The following is a 25,864-nucleotide window of genomic DNA, read 5'->3' as shown; positions in this document are numbered from 1 at the left end:
CAAAACTCTTTGGAAAACTGGCTGATTTCCTGTTTGGAGCAGGGAATTATGATCTTGGAACATTTTATCATATCAGAATAAAAGAAGCTATCAAAGACTACTAGAGTTACATCAAAATAACCCAGGAAACAATGTGAATATAGTGGTGCCACAAGGCAGATTCAGGATAATTTGATCATTAATGGAGATAACAACTGAAAGGGATTGACACATTATGAACTATGCCTAATTCTTGAGCTCATCAAATTATTAAAGATTTTTTGGGGTGTCTGGCTGGCTCAGTTGGTAGAGCATGTGACTTTTGATCTTGGGTCATGAGTTCAAGCCCAATGTTAGGTGTAATGCCTACTTAAAAAAAATAAGAACTCATTTTAATCTTTAGAGAATGCTAGGGAATCACTTTACTCTTCTGAATGCTGGTTTAAAGGAAAAGAATCAAGGAATTACCCTTTTTCTTTCTATACAATAGTAACTTAGGGTAACCAAATACATATTGAAAGAAATTTCTCTTTTAGAATATTCAAGTTTATAAAAATAAATGATAGAAGTAGATTACTATATTACTACATATACCTATGTAGTAATATATATGAATGAATGAATATATGAATGAATGAATATATATATATATGGCAGTTATGTAGCCGTTATGTATTCAGTAACCATTAGCATCACAAAAAGGAAGAAAACAACATAGTACTTTTTGATGGGCAGGCATAGGGTCACCCATGAAGAAATCTTTAAACATTTCCACCTGAATTTGACCAAGCCTCTAGATATAATTAAAAATTTTCAGGAAATACAAGGAACAAAGAAGCATGTTAAATGATACTGCAGGGTGCAATCACCAAATTGCAGAACTTGTGAAACTTTATAGGACAAATGATCCAATTTTTTCAACAGATAAAATGCAAATGGAGATGGGGACTATATTAGGAGAGGCTATAAATTAAGAGACCTAGGGATATATCAATGAATCCCAATCTTTGTCTCTCATTTGGATTCCAATTCAAATAAATTAATAAAAAGAACTATAAGAGAGCAAATTCTGAGAACAGGACATTAAAAATAAATTAAATTAATTTGTTAAGGAATTGCAGAATTGCACTTGGTGAGATCATGATATTGTGGCTGTTTTCTTTTAAAAATCATATTACAATGCTGCTATGAACATTGGGGTGCATAAGGCCCTTCTCTTCACTATGTCTGTATCTTTGGGGTAAATACCCAGTAGTGCAATTGCTGGATCATAGAGTAACTCAATTTTTAACTTTTAAGGGACCGCCACATTGTTTTCCAGAGTGGCTGTACCAATTTGCATTCCCACCAACAATGTAAGAGGGATCCCCTTTCTCCACATCCTCTCCAACAATTGTTTCCTGCCTTGCTTTTTTTGCCATAAATTCAAATATATAATTAAATATGAATGGATTATTATAAGTAACTGCTATCAAGCTGTATTTTTAAAAAGATTATACTTTGCTTATAAGTATGGTATAAATATTAAGACACAAAATCACTAAAATTAAAATAGATGAAAAATTATATACTATGTAAACATTAATCAAAAGGAAGTAAGTTAATTTGTATTAAGATTAGACAATGTTTTTCTGTAAGACAGAAATAATTAATAGAGATAGAGATATATCATACTAATACAAGAATTAATCCATTAGAAAGATACAATGATTTCAAGTTTGCATTTACCAAATATTATTGTTTCAAATATGCAAAGCAAAAATTAAATGATGAAGAGATGAATATATAATCATAATTCACCTCTCTAAATAATTGATGGAAAAGAAGACAAAAATCAATAATGATACAACAAATCAGAAATTCAATTAGTGATTTTTGCCTATTTGACACATAGAGAAGGCTATAAATAACAACAGCAGAATATATATGCAGTTTGTCAACTGCACATGGAGCACTTATGAAAACTGACATATACACAGCAAAAAAGAAAAAAAAGGCCTCATTGAGTTTTAATTAGTTTATTCTCTAGTTACAGTGAAATTAAGCTAAAGTCAATTATAAAAATTTTAAATTCAATAACATACCTTCTAAATAACCAATAAGCCAAATAGAAGTATCAATGTGAATTAGCAAAAACTTATCAACTAATTGATTCTGAAAGTATGATGTGTTAGATCTTGTAGGATGAAGCTAACGCTGTGCTCAGAAAGAACTGTAAAATTTAATGCATTTTTAGAAAAACAAAATGCTGAAAACCAGTTACCTAAGTTTTCATTCATGAAGTTATAGAAAAAGTAGCAAACTAAGCCAAAATGAGTAGAAGAAAAGAAATAATAAAGATTACAGAGTAATGAAACAAAAATAAATCTGCAACAAAGAAAATACCCAAAGCCATAATTTGGTTATTTGAATAGATGACTAGACTAAGAAAGTTAAGGCAAAAATTACTAACACTAAGATAAGAAAATGAAAAGATCACTTAAAGATCCTAATGACAATAAAATATGAGAATACTATGAACAGCTTTATGCTAATGCCTTGGAAAATGAATATCATATTAGCAGATCCCTTGGAAAACTTCTCTCTCTAAAACTGGCACAAGAATAATTAAAAAAATCTGAATAGTCCTATGTCTATTAAAGCAATTGAATCCGTGTTAAAGATCTGTCCACAAAATACTCCCATACCAAATGGCATTACTGGTGAATTCTCCAAGTGTTTATAAAGAAATAACACGATTATGTGCAAACTCATCCAGAGAACAGTAAAAGAAGGAATACTTTCCAATTCATTTCACGAAGCCACCATCTCCTCAACAGCAAAATCAGTAAGAACATAGCAAGAAATAAAATTGCAGGCCAATCTCTAAATCTCTACCATAAACACAGAGGTAAAAGTGAAGAAAGAAAGAAAGAAAGAAAGAAAGAAAGAAAGAAAGAAAGAAGAAAAGAAAAAAATATGTTGCATTGATTTCAGGAGTGTGAAGCTAATTTAACATTCAAAGATCACTTGCAGTTTCCTCACATTGATAGAATAAAGGAGAAAAATCAAATATTCATTTCTATATAAACAGAAAATATACTGGGTGTAATTCAGTAAAAATTAACAGCAAACTATAATAACTTCCTTAATTTGATAGGGAGTTTCCACAAAAACAAAATCCTATGATAAATGATAATAGCAAAATATTGGCAGCTTTCTCATGTAATGAGAAAAACATATCTGCTACCATTACTACTCTTCAGTATTATTCTGTAGGTACTAGCCAATGTAATAAAGCAAGGAAAGAAATGTGTACATATTGGAAGATAAGAAATAAAACTCATTATTTGTGAGAGAATGGTTGTACACACAGAATAATTCCCCAAAATAAACTGTTAGAATTAATAAATGAACTTAGAACATGTGTGAATATTAAATAAATATGCCAGTAATGAACAATTAGGAAATAAAATGTCTAAAACGGTACCATTTACAGTTGTATCAGTATTATTTACAGTATATCTATAGCATATATGTAATGTTATACATAAATTGACATTAAATAAAATTCTACATACAACATATAAAATATATTCTATATTCTATATAACTATATATATAATTATATAAGATATAATATACCATTTATTCTATGTCCAAACTGACATTTCATGACAGTGAGGAAAGAACAGGTTCTTCAAAAAAAATGGAGTTAATTGGACATTCATGTGAAAATGATTGAATTTATTCACTGATAGGCACCACACAAAAAATTCAATTCCAGAAGTATTAAGATCTAAATGTAAATAGTAAAATAAACAAGCAAAAGCACCTTAGAAGGAAATATGAGAAGATATCTTCATGACCACGGATGAAGTAGGCAAACATTTCTTCAACAGGACAGAAGGAGCACGAATCATAATGGATAAGAATGAAGCCTTCTTGGGGACTTAACAGCCCACGCTCTCCTCACACATGAGGAAATTAGAGTGCAGAAAGGATAAATGCTTGTTTAGGCCCAACACCTCCAAGAAGCTGAAAATGTAGTACTGGGACTCCAGTTTTCTGAATTCATTTTTAGAAGGTTCAGAGAACCGTTAAACAACAGGACTTAGTAGGATGCACTTTTTCTTTCCTCTGGTTTTTATGACACTTTCTATGTCCCAGGCAATGGTTTAAGCATTTTACATATTTTGACACATTTAATCTTCATAACAACTCAATGAGATGGGTCCTTTTATGATTATGTCTATTTTCCAGACAAAGGAATAGCACTGAGACCTTAGGAACTTGCCCCAAATCACACGGCTAGTAAGTGGAAAGCAGGGATTCTAACACAGGAAGCCAGAGTCTAGAACCTGCACAGCTGATCATCATCTTTCACAAGCACTGGAAGCCACAATTTGAATTTCTGTGTTTTTCGTTTCAATTCAAATAAATTAGAAATTGCAGTATCTAAAAATGTTCTTGAGGTTTAATATCCTAATATTTTGCCACCTATTTCAGATGGTTTCCAAACTCTAAATTCAAATCTACATTGCCCCAAAGCCCTTCTTCAAAAATTCTTACAATACTGCATCCCATTTGAAAATTCCTGTAGCACCTGACGTGTGCATTAGCATATGTTTTATCATATTTTCCACCTTCTATTGTATGTTATTTCATATGTGCATATTTTATTCCATAACTGAAGTGATTAATTTATAATACTTTATCCTTTTATAGTACTTGGTCTGCATTATATCATGTTTTATATTATACTTGCTATCTTCATTTGCAAGTATTTGTTATTTTATGTATACATAATTTACATCACAATTAGAACATTTTCCAAGGGCAGTAATCTATCGTACTGTATTGTATTATTTTACTTTATATTTTACTTTACTTTTATTTTTATTTTATTTTGATGTGGCATTGTGTTTCCATGCCCCTTTAAAGCTTAATATGTATTGGCAAACATCGAACACAATTCCACACAACAGTTGGAAGAATAAATGGTCATTTTATGTACAGTATTCTGAAATCAATTCACAAATGACTTTCAGACATTTTATTAACAAGTTTGAAAGATAATTTGAGGTATTGTATTTAATCTATCATTATGCTCAGCTTTGCTCTAGGGAACAAGTTAGAACTAACAAGAGCCTTCTAAGTGTCACTCAGGAGTTTCCAGTGATGGTCTAGTGAAGAAATTGATCTTGAATAGTATTTACCACTGCTTTCTTTTTTTTTTTTAAATAAATGATATTTATCGAAAACACATTATGACCCAGGCACTATTATAAATTGTTAACAGGCTTCATTACTGATGAATTGGGCACCTTCAGTATGGTGACAGGCGGATAATAATGGAACCCACCTCATAGTGTGCTTCTGAGCAGCACAGGAATTAAAAGTAGGAAGTACTTTTACCACTGCTTTCACTAATTTAGGTTCAGTGACTGAGTCAAATAAATAATTTTAGAGACATAAAGAAAATCCCCCAGGCTTTCTGTCACATGTGGGGCCATGTATTTCCGTGGTCAACAGACCATTGGTTCTATAATTTACTTTATTGTGGAAGTTTGCTAATTAGCATTTGTTTACAGCATATTAAGTAGCTCTGTTTAATTACTGAGAACCTGATGTGTGTATTGTGCTTTGCAGCCCTCAGAGTGTTGTTTTTAATATTTATTATCTGAGAACAGTGGAGGATGAGGATGAAGATGGAAGACAGAAGAGGAGGAAGACTTCCCAAACACTTAGCAGATACTATATGTATACTTTGGAGAGTGGAATTAAGGATAACTTACAGTAATTTTGAAAAATGTTAGGATGTCCCAAGACTTTTGTCTTCAGGAAAACATGCTCTCTTTAACACCCAATCCATTATAAGATTTCCTTATATGTAAAATAGGATTAATGAAATGAATCATCTAGCATCCATGAAGGATGTTGGAAAGAAATTTTTATGTAATCTCTTTGAAAATATGAGTGAAAATTATATATACATAAAAATAGTATCACTAAAGTCTACTGGTTTAGAATGGCAATATATTTCTGTCAACCACAGAAAAGAGTAAATAAAAATGAAATTACTGAATATTATCTCATAAGTAATTCTTTACACCTCCACTCATGTATACCATTCAAGACCCTTCACAGCCTTGTGAACAGATTTTTAAAAACAAATATAGTGGTCACCTAAATGTAACATTGTGCACTTGATAATCACTTTGAATATCTGGATTATATAAAATTTGTTGGGAAATTGGTTATTTAAAATACAGGGATATGCTGGCCATTTCTCTAGTGGAAAAAGAAAGCTGGAATGGAAAATAGTTTCCAAGAAAGAAAAATTCAAAGATTTGCTAATTTAAATTTCAGCTAATTTGAAGGGTTAACTAATGATTTATACCTCGGGAAGTAAAAGCTTTGTCAAGCTATCAGGCTGAGAAAGTATGATGACACAATTCTTTTTGGACATTGAGGCAAACACTAAAATTTTTCCTTACTTTTTTTATTGGAACAAATGGTAATACGTTTATATAATGGTGCCTTGCTAAAAGTGGTCTTTATTACTGGCAGCACTCATTGGATGTTTTCCAGAAGATTTAGAGACCCCCACAAGGTCTGTGCACTTCTCAAGGGGCTCTGCAATAGACTATATTGTCCAAAATGATTATCTGTACTCATCATTTTAGCCCAGGCTGCCAGTCTGTCCTTACTAGATGTTCAGGCATCACATCTCATTTGTACCTAAAAGTCTCTGCAGGAGAAAAATAGTTTCCAAAATGAAGGAGAACAGGTGGAGTGGTAGAACTAATGTATCTGTTAGAGAAACATCAACTAGGAATGCGGCAATTCTTACTTTCTTTGTTTTAACAAGCTTTTAGTGGTACTGTTAAATAATAAATATTTGAACGTCATCCTGAGCATCTGAGTAGTCTCAAAACTGAGTATTTTTCACTTAACACCTTTACAAGACTTTCTTTTTCTTCATAATTTCTAGTGGTGATCTGAAATGTCTGAATGGAAGGATTTAACAAAAAAAAATCACATCTCTAAAAGGCATTATATTCAAGATGTGAAGAGAAAGGACTTTTAGAAAAACAGTCTTTTTTTTGTTGTTGTTGTTTGAAATAAGTAAACACATAACATGTCAACTATACAGACAGATGGATTTGTTTCTGGTGTTTGTGTTTTTAAGGATCAATACACGAGAAACAAATAAACAAATCATAAAATGGGCAGAAGATATGAACAGACACTTTTCCAATGAAGACATACAAATGCCTAACAGACCCATGAAAAAATGTTCAAAATCATTAGCCATCAGGGAAATTCAAATCAAAACCACACTAAGATACCACCTTACGCCAGTTAGAATGGCAAAAACTGACAAGGCAAGAAACAGCAATTGCTGGAGAGGATGTGGAGAAAGGGGATCCCTCCTACATTGTTGGTGGGAATGCAAGTTGGTACAGCCACTCTGGAAAACAGTGTGGAGGTCCCTTAAAAAGTTAAAAATTGCGCTACCCTATGACCCAGCCATTGCACTACTGGGTATTTACCCCAAAGATATAAACGTAGTGAAGAGAAGGGCCATATGCACCCCAATGTTCATAGCAGCATTGTCCACAATAGCTAAACGTGGAAGGAACCGAGATGCCCTTCAACAGATGACTGGATTAAGAAGTTGTGGTCCATATATACAATGGAATATTACTCAGCTATCAGAAAGAACGAATTCTCAACATTTGCTGCAACATGGACGGCACTGGAGGAGATAATGCTAAGTGAAATAAGTCAAGCAGAGAAAGACAATTATCATATGATTTCTCTCATCTATGGAACATAAGAACTAGGAAGATCGGTAGGGGAAGAAAGGGATAAAGAAAGGGGGGTAATCAGAAGGGGGAATGAAGCATGAGAGACTATGGACTCTGAGAAACAAACTGAGGGCTTCAGAGGGGAGGGCGGTGGGGGAATGGGATAGGCTGGTGATGGGTAGTAAGAAGGGCACGTATTGCATGGTGCACTGGGTGTTATACGTAGCATGAATCATCGAACTTTACATCAGAAACCAGGGATGTACTGTATGGTGACTAACAAAATATAATAAAAAAAAACATTAAAAAAAGGATTAAAATGAACTGGTGATATAAATGGTAAGCTACAGTCATAAACACATTATTATAATTGCTATGAAAGGTACATACTGAGTTTTGTTTTCTGGACAAGTGGAAAAGATCTATTCTTTTACACTTTATGAGTTATTTTCAAAATAATTCAAGCCACTGTTTTCATATAATGTACTTTCATTAAAACTATTACAATATAACATTTCTGAATCAATGCAGTTTATTTTGTTATAATTGCTCTAAAGTAGTGATTCTTAACCAGTAGTGATTTTGGCCCTCAGAGGACATTTGATAGTATCCGGACACATTTTCAGTTGTCACTACTAAAAGGGGGGCTACTGGCATCTGGTAGATGGAAAGAAGTAGGGATGCTGCTAAACATCCTACAATTCAAAGAACTGGCTTTCAAAACAAAGGCCTAAAGTTTCAACACTGCCAAGATTAGGAAACACTGTTCTAAAGACATACACTGCTATACACAGTTCACCGGAAAGTGCAAAATACAGGCACCATGTTACCTAATGACAGATAATTATATTATAACAATGAAAAGTAAGTATAAAATATTCAGCAAATAGCTTTTAACAACTGCACTAACTCTGAGTGTAATTTTTATTCCCAGAAGACCTCACCCAGTGCAATGTCCTGGCTAGAATAGAAAATTAATAATTGAGAAGTAAGTGAAGAAGTGACTGAACAGCTCAACAGTGAGAGGAAACTAAGGTGTATATTAAATAGCATGCTGCATAATTAAAATGTAAAACAGCAAGGGGCTCCTAGGTGGCTCAGTAGGTTGGGCATCCGACTCTTGATTTTGGCTGAGGTCATGATCTCAGGGTTGTGAGATCAAGCCCTAAGGTGGGCTCCATACTGGGCATAGAGTCTGCTTAAGATTCCCTCTCCCTGTGCCCCTCCCCCTTCTAAGAAGAAAGAAGAAGAAAGAAAGAAAGAAAGAAAGAAAGAAAGAAAGAAAGAAAGAAAGAAAAAAGAGAAAGGAAGAAAGAAAGAAAGAAAGAAAGAAAGAAAGAAAGAAAGAAAGGGCAACAGCAAGTCAAATAATAGTTAACAAATAAAAGATATCCTTTTGAAGCCAATCTTCATTACACTGAACACAATATTGTATTTCTATACACTTGGGTTCATTAGTACGACATTCAAGACCCTTCACAGCCTGACATCAATCTTACCTCCATGAACTCACTTCTTCATCCACAGGGTAGATCATTCACTTCTGCCCAAATTAGGGCTCCAGGTATAATGTTTCATCCACCTGGAATTATTTTTCTATACCTGTCCATCATTTTAACACTGATTCTAAGTTTCTCCTAACACTGATTTTAAGTTTCTCCTTCTCTAGAGTCATCTCTAATCCCACCTATATATCACTTTAACTAATTTCTTCTTCTCAGCAATTACTCACTCTACCATTATGGTCTGTCTGCACCACATATTCAAAATCTGTTCAGAATCTTACACCCAGAAAAAGAAGAGGATTCCTCCTAGTATTACAGTCTGTGATCTCTATGTACAAATTTTTACCACAAGGTATATACTACATGCAGGCAATATTTCAAGCACTTTACAAACACAGAAGTTCTGTATTACAGTCTGAACTAAGCCCTACTATTTCTATTTTACCGAAATTGATTCTTAGTGATTAACTTCTTCAAGTTACTCAGCTACATGTGGCAAAGACGCTCACTGCTCACTAAAGATGACAACCTGCTTACACAGTTGCTGGTGGGAATAGCTGCCCAGCCCTACCTGCATCTGGTTATGTTGGTGGCATGTAAGCAGATCAGAGGGGAACCGCTTCCAGGCTTGAGCTACAAAACTGCCAGAGTCTCATCATCCCTCTCTTTTCACCTGTCTGCCGAGTGGATTTCTTTCAAGGCCTCTGATAGCTACTAGGGAAAAGATCTCAGAACTTCCCACTGCCTGGTCCCTGGATGAAAGAGAACAGAACCTCCCCGCCGACCCAGCCCATCTCTTCTCCAGGGTACTGACTATATTTTATGTGAGGAGGAAATAAATTTCTATTATATTAACCGCTCAAATGTCAGGGTTTATCTGATACTGAGGCTGGCATTCTTTAACTAATATACTATGCAATATTTGACCTATGAGAAAGATCAAGGTAAGTCGACGAGTTTACTTTAAGTCAAATGCATAGATCATAACGAATGTACATTCAAGTTTGCCCCAGATCATCCTGGTTTACACCTGATTTGACAGAATAATCATTAATAGCACCTCTTCTCACTCTCAGAAGTACCTTGGTTTAGACGGTAAAGTGTACAGTCACTCTACTGATATATTGATATGAAAAGAATCGCTGGCAAGAATAAATAGTGAAAATAATTAAGGTCAGAACATGTTGAGCTTGATATACTACACCACCATTTGTGTGATTTAATGCAAGTTAATTTCTTTGAGCCTCAGTTCCTAGCCAGCAGAATAGGCATAAATACTCATCTTACTTACCTCGCAGTGCTGTTCTGAGAATGAAAGAAGAGGATCTGTGCTTGAAAGAGATTTGAGAATGATGAGGTACAAGGCAAATACTTAACTATTAATAAGACAAAACTGTGAGAGCATGCCATTTTAAGGACTGTAGTTTTCCACAAATAAAATCCCTCTTTTAACCAATATATCATTTACTATAACCTTTGAATAAAATATATATGTTAATATTTTATGCTTATTAAAGACTGGATTATATTTAGATAGAAAATTAAACCTGGCCTATTGAATAACTACCTCTAGGGTGTCTGACATTAGAGTGAATGAATACCTAGTTGCCTTACAAAAAGACCACACAGTGCCTTCTCTTTAGAGAAACCCCAAACTGTAACTACTGGCTTTCCAGGAAACTTGTAACTGCACCTTCTCCTTTTTTATCCTCCTCCTCCCCTTCCACTTCCTTCTTCTCTTCCTTCCTGTCCATCTCCATTTCTTTGTATTGCTCTTTCAATGGGAGGAAAAAGCCCTTAATGAAACCCAGCTGTTTCTCCAACCATCCAACCTCCCTTCCAGCCTATCAGCCATTTGCCATGGAAGTATCGATACTCTACTTGGTGCTAAAAAGATTAATATGAAAAAATACAGTCAATGGTATCAAGGAACTTTGCCTAGAGGAAGTAGAAACAGAAACCAGTTACAAAATAGTAAATATAAAGACAAAATTGAAAAGAAGATATGTGCTAGAAAAAGAAGTAAAACACTCCAACTATGTTTGAGGGATCGAAGTAGGTTTCCTTAAAGTAATGATATTTGATCTGAGATCTGAAGGATGAGTAATCAAGTGAAGGGAGTGGAGAAGTGAGGAAGTAAGGTAAGGTGGTGGGGAGCTTAGTAGGGAAGAACATTCCTGCAAACAGCATGTGCAAAGGTCCAAGGGAAGGAAAGAAGATGATTTGCTCAAAGAATTGAGAGAAGTCAATTCAGATGGAGCATGGAACAAGGCTGAGAGAGTAGTGATGTAAGTCTGCAGATGAGTCAGGAACAAATCACATAGAAACTTGCAGGCCATAGCAAAGGTCTGTCTTTTTTTCTGAAAACAATGAGAAATCAATGAAAGTTTTTAACAGAAGGTGACATAATTAGATTTGTATTTTGAAAAGATCACTCTGGATGCAAAATGGTAGCTGAGGATAAAAACACATTTGAAATCCATTACTCCGAAGACATGCTTCATAAATTGTTAAAAAGTATTTGTCTGTTTTACTTCTTTCCTCTTACTCGGGATGGCTCTCCAGTATCCTCCTTTCTACCACTGCATTTCCATTACTTTCTTCATGATCAGGATTAAGAATATCCACCAGACATCTTTTGAAACTAACAATCTGTCCACCATGGTCCTTCTTTGAATTCCTTCAGCATTTGCAAGACATTTATAATGTAAGGAAATTAATTCTCTATTTTACATCTTCTTTTTCTAAGCTAGACTCTGCTCCTCAACAACAGGGACCTGTATTCAGGTTTCAAAGCGAGAATGATTTCTATAGATAAATTATGTTTTTGTTTTGGGTGCCTCCTACTATTAATAAGTGACTTCTTAAGTTCATATATTATTGTGGTTTTTTTTACAAATCTCATAAGAGTGAAATAATCTAAAAATAAAATTCACTTCACAAATGTTTATTTATAGCATGTGTGTAATCAAGCCGGTGTAATCAGTAGGATTTTGCACTGATCTAGACGTAGTCTCTAACCTCTGCATGACATTTTAGTACAAAAGGACACTTTATGCATGACCTCGCATATAAAAATTGTCAATATTAAGCATTTAAAAAGTTTGTTTCACCTTTCACATAATGAGTTTGAGGAAAAAAGCTCCAATGACTAAATTTATATTTAAAAATGTAACAAATATTTCCAATCTTAACAACTTAAAATCCAAATTCAATGGAGAGGATATATTAGTATTTTGCCTTTTATTTTTCTTTCTTTCTTTCTTTCTTTCTTTCTTTCTTTCTTTCTTTCTTTCTTTCTTTTCAAGATTTTATTTATTTATTTGACAGAGAGAGAGACAGCCAGCGAGAGGGAACACAAGCAGGGGGAGTGGAAGAGGAAGAAGCAGGCTCATAGCAGAGGAGCCTGATGTGGGGCTTGATCCCAGACTGCCGGGATTACGCCCTGAGCCAAAGGCAGACGCTTAATGACTGAGCCACCAAGGCACCCCTAGTATTTTGCCTTTTAAAGCTTAAATTTTATTGACTAACCAAACTGAGATACATTTTCATAAAGAGCTTTACCTTATAGAAAAATTAGTCAAAATAATTTCACAGCTGGATTCTGATTTTTTTTAAAGAATCCCAACTAATGTGAGCCAAAATGGAATCAATTGTTTTTTGCCACAGAAGGCTTAGAAATCCTTCCATTATGTATCAAAGGCATGAAGCCAGGGATAAAAAAGGGATATCCTTTTTATAATGTGGTGCAAAAGATGTGTGGAAAAACTGAACACATATAAAATCAACTAAGTTAAGTCATGGAAGTTTCCTTTTCTGTACAACACCCAGAGGGTACACTGTGATTAGTTTTTGGAAGGCAGCAATACCAACAATCCATCCTCCACCCAGTTCATTTATTTGAAATCCTTTAATGTGTTCAATTATCATAGCTCCAAACATTGGTTAAGGGTATTTATCAGCTAAATATCCTCAGAAAGCCAACTGTGACCTGGGAATGAAGACACATCAGTGGAGAAAAGAAGAGAGGGCTGTTTTTGAAACATGTCACAGCCTGGGGACAGAACCTGGCATGGGGTCACACAGCTCCAAAGTCTGCACGAGTCAACTTATTCAGAAATGGGAGAAATGGGAGAGGAAGGAAATAGGAGAAGAAGGAAACTTCATGTCGACTTCACGATTAGGTCTGGAACATACCTTGATCATAGATTAAAAAGAGGGAGAGGAAGAAGAAGAAGAAGAAGAAGAAGAAGAAGAAGAAGAAGAAGAAGAAGAAGAAGAACAACAACAACAACAACAACAACAACAACTGGAGACATTTTCTGTAGTCTGAGGAATTAAGTATATTTGCTCATTTTTTTAATTGCTCTGGAGTAGTAAGTATATAAAACTCTAAACCCAAGGAAAAAATACCATCTTACTTATTTGTTTCTGTGCTATCTGCCTTTAAGGGAAATAACCTCGGGAAACAAACTTTGCATTCAATAAAACATATGTTGGGTTCATGAACATGTTGATAAAATGGATGGACCACTGAACTAATTCAAGGCATCTTTTACCTTGTTATGGTATGGAATTTAGGACTCTCTGCCAACAAAGTAAGAATAAAAAAATCGGAGAGAGGAAAGTTAATCAAGACTTTAGACTGTGACCGGGGCACCTGGGTGGCACAGCAGTTAAGCATCTGCCTTCGGCTCAGGGCGTGATCCCAGCGTTATGGGATCGAGCCCCACGTCAGGCTCCTCTGCTATGAGCCTGCTTCTTCCTCTCCCACTCCCCCTGCTTGTGTTCCCTCTCTCGCTGGCTGTCTCTATCTCTGTCAAATAAATAAATAAAATCTTTAAAAAAAAAAAAAGACTTTAGACTGTGACCTACTTTCAAAAGCCAGGTTAGAGTTCCAGTATTTAGAGCTCCAACTTCTGAGCTCCCCTAGTTATTCTATGCACTGTAATTTTTGGATAGGATTCAGCAACTTTTAAAATAATTTCTCATTTTATATGAATTTGAAAAGAATACAAAATATACACTATTTAAATTTTCAACTCAGAATTTGATGGCAATTTCATGATGAAAGATGTTTTCTCCAAAAGACACAGAATGTTTTATAATACAGATATATGGAATTATTGGTCTTAAATTTCAGTTGTACTAACATAGTTAAGTGGGTAAAATCATCCTCCCTGGATCTATAATGGTTGACTTGCATTTGGTCTGAGGAACATTTCTATTTTTGCCACTAGTTTTATTAAAGACATACAATGAAACCTGGCAAGGCAGATAAAGTTTTCCCTGCTACTCAACTGGGCAGATGGCCTTGGGTATAGAAGACATTAATATGGTAAGAAACTTAAGCATTAAAGATAAGGTGCTTAAGCTCTCATAAATGAGAGTTTTAAATATTAGAATCAATAAGAGTATTTGCATATATGGCCTTGGAAGTTTGGAAATCAGTAGCAGTTTAAGGGAATTGACTTGAGGACTCTGCAGCTGAGAAGGCAGTCATCCAATACGGGAAGTTTAGGAAGGTCATGGTCAACTGCAGCATAGAGCTGAGGGATGAAGTAGCTTTGTAGAAAATACTTTAGACTTAGCTTTTCAGACAGCTTATCAGAAAGGTCCTTCTTTTCACTGATCCAAAGTTTTCTCCATAGATCCATTTTAAGCCTGTAGTCTTTTGACTTTATATGTTTTCCTTGGGTCAGCTTATCCATTTCTATAGCTTCAACGCTACCTATGCTAATGATATACAAATTACTCAGTCCAAATCTCTCCTCTTAGTTTGGACCTGGTACCCAAGGTCCTACTAGATACATATACCTCCATAGCTGCAGGCATGCCCTTAACACATCTATTCAGTCCTGCACTCACTGTCTTACACAAAAACATTTCCCTTAGGAAATCACTTTCCATCCTCAACCTGAACATAGGAATTATTCTTGATTCTTCGCTCTGTCTCTGTCTCACCCATTGTGCCAACTAGTTATTTAACCTTAGTGATCCTACCTACTTTTCCTCATTTTTCCCTCTTCACTTCCATAATTTCCATTCTTCTTTTGGTAGTTTCCCACCACATGTCCCATTTCCAGTTTTTTATCACACTAATCAATTCATCAAACAGCAGATGGATTATTTTTTCAGTAAAATACAATTCAACGCACTGCTTTCCAAGTTAAAATCTTTCAGTGTCAAAACAGCCACTCATATTTCCATTTATTAAATGCTGGGTTTCATCATATTCATAGCCTATTCTTAGTTTAAGGATATATTTAAAGCCTCCACAGAACTGTAAGAACTCACCTATTCTATAGAATGTTTAAGTTTTTTCTGGTACTACTGATGTTTAATCTCTAAATTGTTCATAAAGAATTTTAAACACATAGTGGTATGAAAAGATCATTTCTATTTAGAAGAAGATATTTAATTATGCATTGAGATGAAATAAGATAATACAGGTAAAGTACTAGCCCAGTGCAAGGCTGCATCACTATTAATTTTCTTTTCATTCTAACAGAAAGAAGAATGCTTGTACAAGTTATGGTACATGAAGCTAATACCAATTTCATATGATGGAGGTCTATTATTTGATCCATAAACAATTCACTTCAATTTAAGGGCTTGTGGGGCTTGGTGGGGCCTCCAAATCATAAAGCATTTATTTAAGAGTCAAAAAATTCAAGAAGCAAGCAATTTAAGTGACTACCTAAACCTAAGTTTTGCCTTGTCACTAAAAATAAAGGTACAATATTTAAAGTCAGAAATGGATAGACCTCCTGGAAGACTGAGTCTTCTTCAGGACTTGATTGGGAAACCTGCTCTCTTATAAGGAACAACTGGAAGACGTGCCTGAATTTCTAGCAATATGGTTTTAGAAAAGGTGGGTACGTTCAGACACTTGACCTGAAAAGCAAAGTTATTAACCATTATAAAGCACTTGCTTTGTATGAAAAGATATTTAGCTTAGACACAAGTAGTGTGAAAGACTAGATTTCAACTGAAAGAATAAAGTCTTTAACTTGGATTCAGGCAGAAAGGGTGATTATGGCTGATCAAAATATATGCTCCAGAGATTAACCTGAGGACACAAGAAAGAGAGGCTCTGAGACAAACGACTAAAAATGAGAAATGACATCTTATTAGAAACACAATTTAATTCTGTGCCTCTCAAAGCATAGTGATTTGGTGTCGTCATTTTTTTTTCCTTGGGATTTCCTAAGTTAGCCACAAAATTTTTAGTATTGATGTTCTTCTTATCCATTGCATTCTCAATAGGAGAGTAATCACTTGAGCAGTGGTAGGAAATGGGATTCTGGAAAATTAACTATAGTTCATTACTAAAGTGTAGAGTGTGCAACTATTGATCTCAGGGTCATGAGTTGGAGCCCTATGCTGGGTGTAGAGATTACTTAAAAAAAAAAAGTTCATTACTAAGTGAATTGGACTTTTAATTGACCTTATATTGATAATTAATTTTTTTAAAAATAATGATTAAAATATTTCTACACGTATTTGCTAGTTTCATAACAGTCAGGATATAGGTGATAAATGGGTATTTCTCTGACATTGGCTCAAATGTGGCCTTGAAATAAGAATTTCCACTTAGAAAGAAAAACAAAAATTGTCAGAAAATTCCCATTTCAAGGTAAATAAGCAGAATGGAGACATTAGTGAAATAAAGAAAAACAAATAAAAAACCCTTACCAATGTCTATTGGAAAGCTTTAGCTTCCTTTAAAATATAAAAAAATGAATTAGAGAAAGGTAAATAAAAACTATATTCCTATATGTAAGTGATTATTTGTGGGTCTGTAGCAAGCACTTACGTAAAACTTTTTTCCCCTGAAGACCATCATCTCAGACTTTGCTCTTATTTTACTGAATTCTATGCCTTCCCCAACATTTTTCATAACTATATTACGTGGCTTAATAATACCATGTTCTTAAAACTCTTCTAACTTGATTCGTCTAATGCTTTTAGCCTGTTTCTTTACATTCTCCTTCATCTTTATGTCTGTGGACTTAATAGAGGTACATCATAAATCATGTAATCCCAGATATTGATGAGGTCTATGAAAAAACTATATAAAATACACCAACGGAATAGACAATGTAGGCAAGAGGGCAGAAGACTCTTCAATTTTAGATAAGTTGAAAAAATTTTTGTTTGAAAAATTAGGTAAAGTGAGGGTTCCAGTTACTGTGATGGAGAAGCGTGGGAATGAAGGAAGTTGAGGGTGTGAAAAATCAAGGGTTTTGTTCTGGGCATATAGCGCTGAGAGAAGATATTGTATAATCAATTTAAAATATAAATCTGAACAATGAATCATGGAACACTACATCAAAAACTAATGATGTACTGTATGGTGACTAACATGACATAATAAAAAAATAAAAAATAGATAAATAAATAAATAAAATATGAACTGGACAGGATAAGAGATATACATTAAGGAATCACTGATGTAGTAATTATGATTTTTTTCTAATGCAGAAAAATAGACTAATTTTTATTTTTTAATCTACGTATTTACTACAAAGTATTTCCTCCTAAGTATTTACATTTTACTTCAGACTATATTCTTTTCTCTCCTTTGGAAAAAACCTATATATTCCTTGGACATTAGACAAAAATTTGATCATCACACATGATTGAACAGGCACGATGTACAAGATTCTGGACTAGATAAGAAAGAGTGGGTTATATTCCTTTTCCAGTTCTCGATTGACTTTTTTTTGCTATTTTCTATCCCTTCTCTTCAAATAATAAAAACAGGAAGTTATGAAAATATGTTAGCCCTCAGAGAAAATGCTGTAAGTACAAAAGGCAGAGTTATTTATTTATTTATTTTTGCTTAGAATAGTGTTTCCTGGAAGATAGATACCATTTCAAGTCAAATAAAGTTAAATATGATGCATATTTTTTATTTGCCTGCCCCTATTAGGCTTGGTGGAGGTAACAATCTTACAAAGCGGACTTGATCTCAAGTCTGTAAATTGGCAGAGGAAATAAGAAACATGTAAACCAATATGAAAACATGAAAATAATATAAATTACAAATATGCAAACACCATAATGTGTTAAATACGAGATAGATATTATGGTAGTACTGCTTTGTAACAGAAAAACCATACGCAGATACGTGCAAAGACTAGAGCACTAATGTGAAAACCATAAGGGAACATGACTTACCAAGTGGTTGGCCAGCAATGATCCTGGCATTTTCTCCAGCCACTGCAGCTCTGGCATGTCGCTCACTCATGTACTGTACAAATGCATAACCTTTGTGAACTGAGCATCCAACTATTTTTCCATACTTTGAGAAAATGGCTTCAATGTCAACTTTCTTGACAATGGCTGTATTTAGATTGCCGATGAAAACACGGGAGTTGATGGACTTGGGGTCATTCTTATTGGTGACATTGCTTGTCTGTGTTTTGCCAGTCATGGTTGGCTCACCTTGTTTTAATCCTTAAACAAACAAACAAAAATAATCAAAAGGAAAATAATTAGGTTGAATGGATACTACTGGTTTTTAACATTTTTCAACAGTGTGCCAGGCAACCTCAAATCCTTAATTACTACTGACTTTCTTGAGAAGAGAATTCAGTAATATAAAAGGTAAACACTGCATTACAAAATGCAGTAAGAAAACACTTAGAAACACTTAGCATATAGTAGTTATAAATGAATTCCTGATTTATTTATCCCAAATTCAGCCTTGCCTAATAACTAAACCTTTTGTAGTTGTTTTTATTTTTAAGTCTATCAATTTTTCAGAAGCAAGTTTGAGGAATAAGCCACCTTATATTGTTGAGCACATGCGTTTTTAGCTCTACATTTTCTGTAAAAGGTACATACATTGGATGTTTCATTATCAGAACCTTTCTATCAAAAACTAACAATACTTTCCACTAAATGCTGTAGAAGAGAAAAAAGGTTTAAAAATTAATTTAAAAATTTAACATAAGAAAAACATAATTGTGTAAGTAAGGGATTTAATCAGAGTTAATTCTGTACATTCTCTTTAAAGGAACCAATATCATATATTGGTTTTAAAAAAAGGCAGCATGTGTAGCTAGTTTTCATCAATGATCAGCAAATTAGCAGACTGGGTATCTGTGTTGAAATTTCTATTCTCAAACTCATTTTTAATTCATTTAACTAACAGCTCCTATGTTGCCTAAGGACTGCCAGTATTTCTAAAAACTGTTTTCTGAGCTTGGCAGAGTATTTAATTGTGCTTAATTAAACTCAATGAAACTTTTATTTCTAAGTAGTCCAGCACTTACAGATTTATTTTTATAAGTTTTCAAAAATTTATTCATTCATTTGTTTATTCAACAATATTTATTAAGCACATTTTTCCTTTTTTTCTTTCTCTCCCTCTTTCTCCTTCCTTCCTTTCTTTTTTCCTTTGTTCCTTTGTTCCTTCCTTCCTCTCTTTTTCTTTCTTTCTTTCTTTCTTTCTTTCTTTCTTTCTTTCTTTCTTTCTTTTCTTTCTTCTTTCTTTCTTCTCACTCTCCCTTCCCTTCCCTTCCCTTCCCTTCCCTTCCCTTCCCTTCCCTTCCCTTCCCTTTCCTTTCTTCTTTTTTTCCTTTCTTCCTTTTCTTTCCTGTCTTTCTGGCCAGGCATTTTCTTCTAAGGTGACTACCACTTTTAAAAAACCAATATGGTGAAACTAAAGTTTCAACAAGGATACAATCTCTGACATTGATGATCATTGTTTTTTTTTTTTAAAGATTTTTTTATTTATTTATTAGACAGAGATAGAGACAGCCAGCGAGAGAGGGAACACAAGCAGGGGGAGTGGGAGAGGAAGAAGCAGGCTCATAGCTGAGGAGCCTGACGTGGGGCTCGATCCCATAACGCCGGGATCACGCCCTGAGCTGAAGGCAGACGCTTAACCGCTGTGCCACCCAGGCGCCCCTGATGATCATTGTTAAACATTAGCTATTTAATACATTTTATCAGTGATATATGTGTATATATATATATATGCATATACTTTTATATGAACAATCTCTTTTAAAACCTTATAGCTATAAAACAATTAATATATATTTTTAAAAAAATAATTTTAAATGATATTTCTAAGTTGAGCATTAAAGTGGTAGAAATCTTTTTTTTAAAAAATATTTTATTTATTTGACAGAGAGAGCAAGAGAGCATAGCAGGGGGAGCAGTAGATGGAGAGGGAGAAGCAGGCTCCCGCTGAGCAGGGAGCCGGACTCAATCCCAGGACCCTGGGATCATGACCTGACCCAAAGGGAGATGCTTAACCATCTGAGCCACCCAAGGGCCCCAAAGTAGTAGAAATCTTAAAGGCATGTAAATTGAATATGTTTTCAAATTTTACTCACTGTGCATTTAAACCAGCTACTTCTGAAATCAAGAGCAACCAAATAACACAAAAATGTTTCAAATTAGGTTGTTAATGATCACATCTTGGATTATTAAAATTTTACTAAATATTAGATAGTCAACATTATACATAACTCTTTATAATGAAGGTTGAGTTTATAAACATTTAGATATCCCATAAAAAGTAATGGTATGGCATCATTAAAAACAAGGATTATGTTGCTGCCTTGTTTTGTTTCAGTTTAGCTAGACATAAGTGGTTTCTTTATGAATTATTCAAGTTTAGGGTTAAAGGAAAGGAAAGCTGATAATTTTTTTTATTTTGAAATTTGAACTATTGCATACCTCAAGACAAATGTCTGAGAATCAACTGAAAAAAGAAAAATCAAGATATACATATGTATTTTAAACAAATGATTACTTTCCTCACATAATTTAGTGTATTTTAATCACGCTGAAAGGGAAAACTAAACTAAAGATCCATTTTGGGGGCTCCAGAATCAATAGTTTTCTTTCTTACCACTTCAGGCCAACATCAGGAACGTAATCCATAGAAATACTATTATTTTCTTTTTGCTCTTATGTAATAAATATTTTTAGAAATATAATAGAGTTACTTTCAGTAATAAACAATGACTATGGTTGATGTTTTATTTCCTTAAGAGGGATAAACTGGTTAAAATGTAAACTCAAGAACTGTTAGATTGGGTCAGATCCATAGCTGACAGAGCCCAGTGATCTGTCTTTGATAATAAATCTGAGTCAGATTTTTTTTTTATTTATTTGACAGAGAGAGAGAGAGCCAGTGAGGAGGGAACACAGGCAAGGGGAGTGGGAGAGAAAGAAGCAGGCTCCCAGCGGAGGAGCCTGATGTGGGGCTTGATCCCAGGACTCTGGGATCACACCCTGAGCTGAAGGCAGACGCTTAAGCCACCCAGGCGCCCCAACCCCAAGTCAAATTTAAGATGAAGGTGCAGCTATACTAGAATTCTCACTGTAAATGTCAACGTGCTCTCTCTGACTGTATGCTTTTACTCTATATAAATGATTCTCAAAGCTGTAACTCCAAATTGCCAATTGTGTGATTTTACTTATTGATTCTTAATCACCTTAAAGTCCGTATGTGTCTACTCTCTCACACAAGATTACTTGCCAGTTTCTATCAGTGTTTATAATGATAGAGTTTTGTCACAGTGTTGTACATTAACATTTCAACATTCTCTGCAAAATTGTCTCAATTCATAGTATAACATTTAGCTTGTACTTCCCTATTACATGAGTCTTCAATCAGTTGAAGGACTTCACTTTCAGACATGATAGAATAACAAGGTTTTTAACCTTCATGACTTCAAAAACTAGAAAACCAGGCTAACATAGATGACACAACTGTTCTCAGACATTAAACCACAGGCATTGCAGAGCCATGACATATCAGAGAAAAGAAACATATTTCAGGTCATAAACCCGAGGAATGTGTGTATTTGTGTTTGTGTGCATATGTGTATCACTGAAAGCAGAGACAGCTACCTTACTGAGTTAAGGCAATAGAAATAAGAGCTCAGGGAGTCTTAGGAGGCAGGAATTTGTGGGGCAGATTTCCAGGAATTTGTGGGGCAGATTTCTAGAAAGAAGAGAGCTATATAGACGACTCTAGTTGCCTTAGGGATTTTTTGAGTCTATGTTGGTTCCTAGAATATGCATGCAAAAGTTGAGGTTCTATGCGGTTAGTTAAAAAATTATTGGAAAGCTGTCAGTTTCCAGACCCATAAAAGGCTGAGAATCATTCAAGTTCCTGCCAGCAACAGTGGAGTGTCCAAACTGGCTCCCTCGAACAATACGTTCAGACGTCAGAAGGGTCAGACCTTAGTAATGGGGATGAATGATCCCTACAGTAAAAGATACTCTGGGACTACCCTAACAAAACTTAAAAACAAGTCTCAAGATGATCAAACTAAACCAAAAACAATCCAAATGTCTACCAGAGCAAAGCACAATACTTCTTTAAGAAAATAAAACTCAGACACTCAACAACATAAAATACAAAATCTTTAACATCCAAATCAAAAATTCCTAGATATCCCATGAATCAGAAAATCTGACCCATAACCAGGAGTAAAATCAATGATATAAAAAAGAATCAAAGGGAATGTCTACAGGTGAAAACTAGATATAAAATAAAAAAAATATACTTAATGGATATTACAGGTGATAAGACTCTGCAGAAAAACAGAATTGTGAATTTGAAGTTGTAGAAATAGTGACTATCCAAAATGTATTACAGAGATAAAACACTAAGAAAAAAAACTGGAGCAGAGTCTTAGTAAGCTATATGATAGTACCAACCTGTTTAACATACATATACCTGGAGTCCTACAGGGGTAAAAATATTCAAAAGTACAATAGCTAACTATCTCCCAAATTAGATGAAATTATATCATTCCACAGATCCAAGAATCTCATTAAATTCTAATCAGAATAAACAATAAGAAACCCAGACACATCACAATCAAATAAAAGAAAAATCAAGAAGCTCTGAGGCACTGGAAAAATGCTTACATTGTAAAAATAGTCAAGGAGATGTTATAGCTACAAAGCAAATGACAAGAGAAAAATGAATATTTTGGTGAAAACACAACTAATTCTAGAACTTGCCTCTTTGTTTTTAAGCTAGAAGTTTGAACGGAGCTGGTGTTAAGTGTTTATGAAGGCTGTGTATAAAAAAATAAACTATAAACCACTACTGCCCCACAGAACTTTCTATAAAGATGGAAATATTCCATACCTGCACTATCCAAAATGATAGTCAATAACCCCATGTGACTTTTGGGTGCTTAAATGTTGCCAGTATGAGTGAGGTACTGAATTTTTAATTTTACTTAGTTAAAATAAAAGCAATATTTTAATGAGTTTCTGTACCCAAAAAGGCTAAGAGGACTCTGGTCTTTTAAAAATATAGAGATTATTCTATAAATCAGAAGCAATTTGTTTATTTATGTGTTATGGAGTATGCTTTTGGTCCCAGAAACTTACAGAAAGTATCATGGTATTAGATATATTTCAGAAGAAGAAAAAGTAAAAATTTAAATAGTTACCACATGACAACTAACTTAAGAGAAGGGTTTTCATTCTGAAAATATCACACCAAGATGGTCAATACTCTATAAAATCATAAAGAATGTGCTTAGAATAGTTAAAGACCTGTCTTCGAAGGAGATTTCTACCCTTGAATCTAAGAGGGATACATTAATTATTAATTAAAGATAACATTAAAATTTACTATAGAGAAAACATTTTTGGAGCAGACAAGATTAACACGGCAATAAATTCTACTCTTCTCTTGATTTCATGGTCCTGAATTCCAAACTTAGATTTATTCAGACACACATACTTAACAAAGAACGAACAACAAAAATAACAATAACAACAAGAAATACCCAAGTATTCAAGAAAGTCAGTCAACAATACTAATACATGCTATATTAAAAAACCTGGGAAAAGATGAAAAAGATACAAAAACGAATAAGAAAAAAATATCATGTCCTAAACGTTATAATCTGCTAAAGTCTAGAGCTAGTACTCAAGGAAGTCCAATAATATATGGTAAAACCTTGCAAATGCTGCATGATTTACAAACTAAAATTGTAATTTTTGGAAAGAAAGAGATCATATCCAGTTGAGAAGACCAGAGAAAACTTCCTGAATCAGAAGACATCTAAATTCATCATTAAAGAATATTACAAAAATTCAATGAGTATATAGTTAGTTAATTTCTTAGCATGCACAAGAGGACAGTTGTTTTCCAAAGACTTTTAACCCATCTAAATGTACTTGAATATTTTTTACATTTAAAAAGTTGGTATAAAACAGCTTAGATTTATAATTATAAAAAGGGAAAAAAGTGAACTGGAATAAACAAATGTATTTAAGCATCTTCTCTTGGACAAAATAAGCCAATAGAATGTACCCCCAAAAGTCTGAATTTATTCTTCAGAAAACCATCCACAATTTAGGAAGACATAACATATCTACCACGGCAGTGACAGACTATACTTCAGTAGAATTCATAATACTTCATAAACACCTATGAAAAATCTTCAGGTGTCCATTTGCCATGGGAAAATCAAGTATATGTGGTGATATCTCTATCACTCATAAACATAAACATCAATTATGATGAATATTCAATTCTTAAATCACAAACTACTTCCTGCACTAAACCAAAGGTAGCTTTTTAAAAGTAAATATTTTACAGAATATGTACACACGAAGGGAAATATATGCACTTGAAGGGGGAAAAGGTAATTCTAACCTGAAGATATTTACTGTTAAAATTTTGGTGTATATTCTTTGTCATTACATTCCAGTACTTAAAGAAAAAGAGTTGTAAATTAGGGGAAAAGTCATCATAATCTACATACCAAGTGCCATTGCTTATTATTTCAATACTCATTTTATTTTACTGTTAAATCATTTTATTGGATATAACTTACCCAGTCACATACTAATAAGCTATACCGTCATTTTCTTCATTCTCTTGATGAGCATTTAGCTTGTTTCCAATTTTTTTCAGATCACAAAAGTACCTCAGATGAACAATGACAAATTTAATGAGGATAAATTCCAAATACTTAAATTCCTTGGTCAAACAGGAAAGAAAAAGCCTCTAATTTAGTTATCAATCCTCAGCTATTTTCTAGAAAGTTTAAACACGTTTCCACTTTCATCTATATTGGGTGTTTTAAGACACTCAAAGTATTTTTGATGCCTTCCAGCTCCTCCCTAAGTACTATGTTTAAAATATTTTCTGCTTCATTAGGATGAATAGAATGAATGGGCAAACAGACCATAAGCTAAATAAGAGAGGGGTATTCTGATTTCTGAAATGAAGTAAATGAAATTTATGAGCTTAGCTAGACTGGTACTAATATAACGGAAACAACATAATACTCTTGTACTCAGAAAAAAATGAATTAGTCTTTGGAGCTTCCCAGGCATATCACCAAAGTCATTATTATTTAAAAATATAATAAAAATTATTCTGATTTCCTTTGTTAAAAGCACACTTTATTAAGTCTACATATTATGCTTTAATACATTAATGTTACATAGTAGGTGTTCAATGTTTATTAAAAATTTAACTGTTGATTATAAAGAAATTAAAAACACTAAAATATTTGAACTTTCAGCAGTTTTTCTATCTCAATATTGCAATTCAGTTACAACAAC

At 33.9% G+C, this 25,864-nt stretch overlaps 1 protein-coding gene across 11 annotated transcripts in view; it reads right to left on the bottom strand.

Moving 5' to 3' along the window:
• RALYL (RALY RNA binding protein like) overlaps nucleotides 1-25,864 on the bottom strand; it is a 711,504-nt gene that overhangs the window by 358,898 nt on the left and 326,742 nt on the right. For 10 of the 11 annotated variants that reach the window (XM_019797149.2, XM_019797152.2, XM_034668250.1 and 7 more), the window contains one exon: nucleotides 18,467-18,745. In XM_019797149.2, coding sequence (XP_019652708.1) covers nucleotides 18,467-18,722 — 256 coding nt within the window. In that variant the 5' untranslated portion in view covers nucleotides 18,723-18,745. Of the gene's footprint in view, nucleotides 1-18,466; nucleotides 18,746-25,128; nucleotides 25,443-25,864 lie in introns of those variants that run through there. The other variant, XM_034668253.1, reaches the window with a different exon arrangement.

The sequence above is a fragment of the Ailuropoda melanoleuca genome, chromosome 9 (genome assembly GCF_002007445.2).
Source record: "Ailuropoda melanoleuca isolate Jingjing chromosome 9, ASM200744v2, whole genome shotgun sequence".
Taxonomy (NCBI): Eukaryota; Metazoa; Chordata; class Mammalia; order Carnivora; family Ursidae; genus Ailuropoda; species Ailuropoda melanoleuca.
Note: the sequence above shows the minus strand (reverse complement) of the source record. Positions and strands in the feature narration are given on the sequence as shown.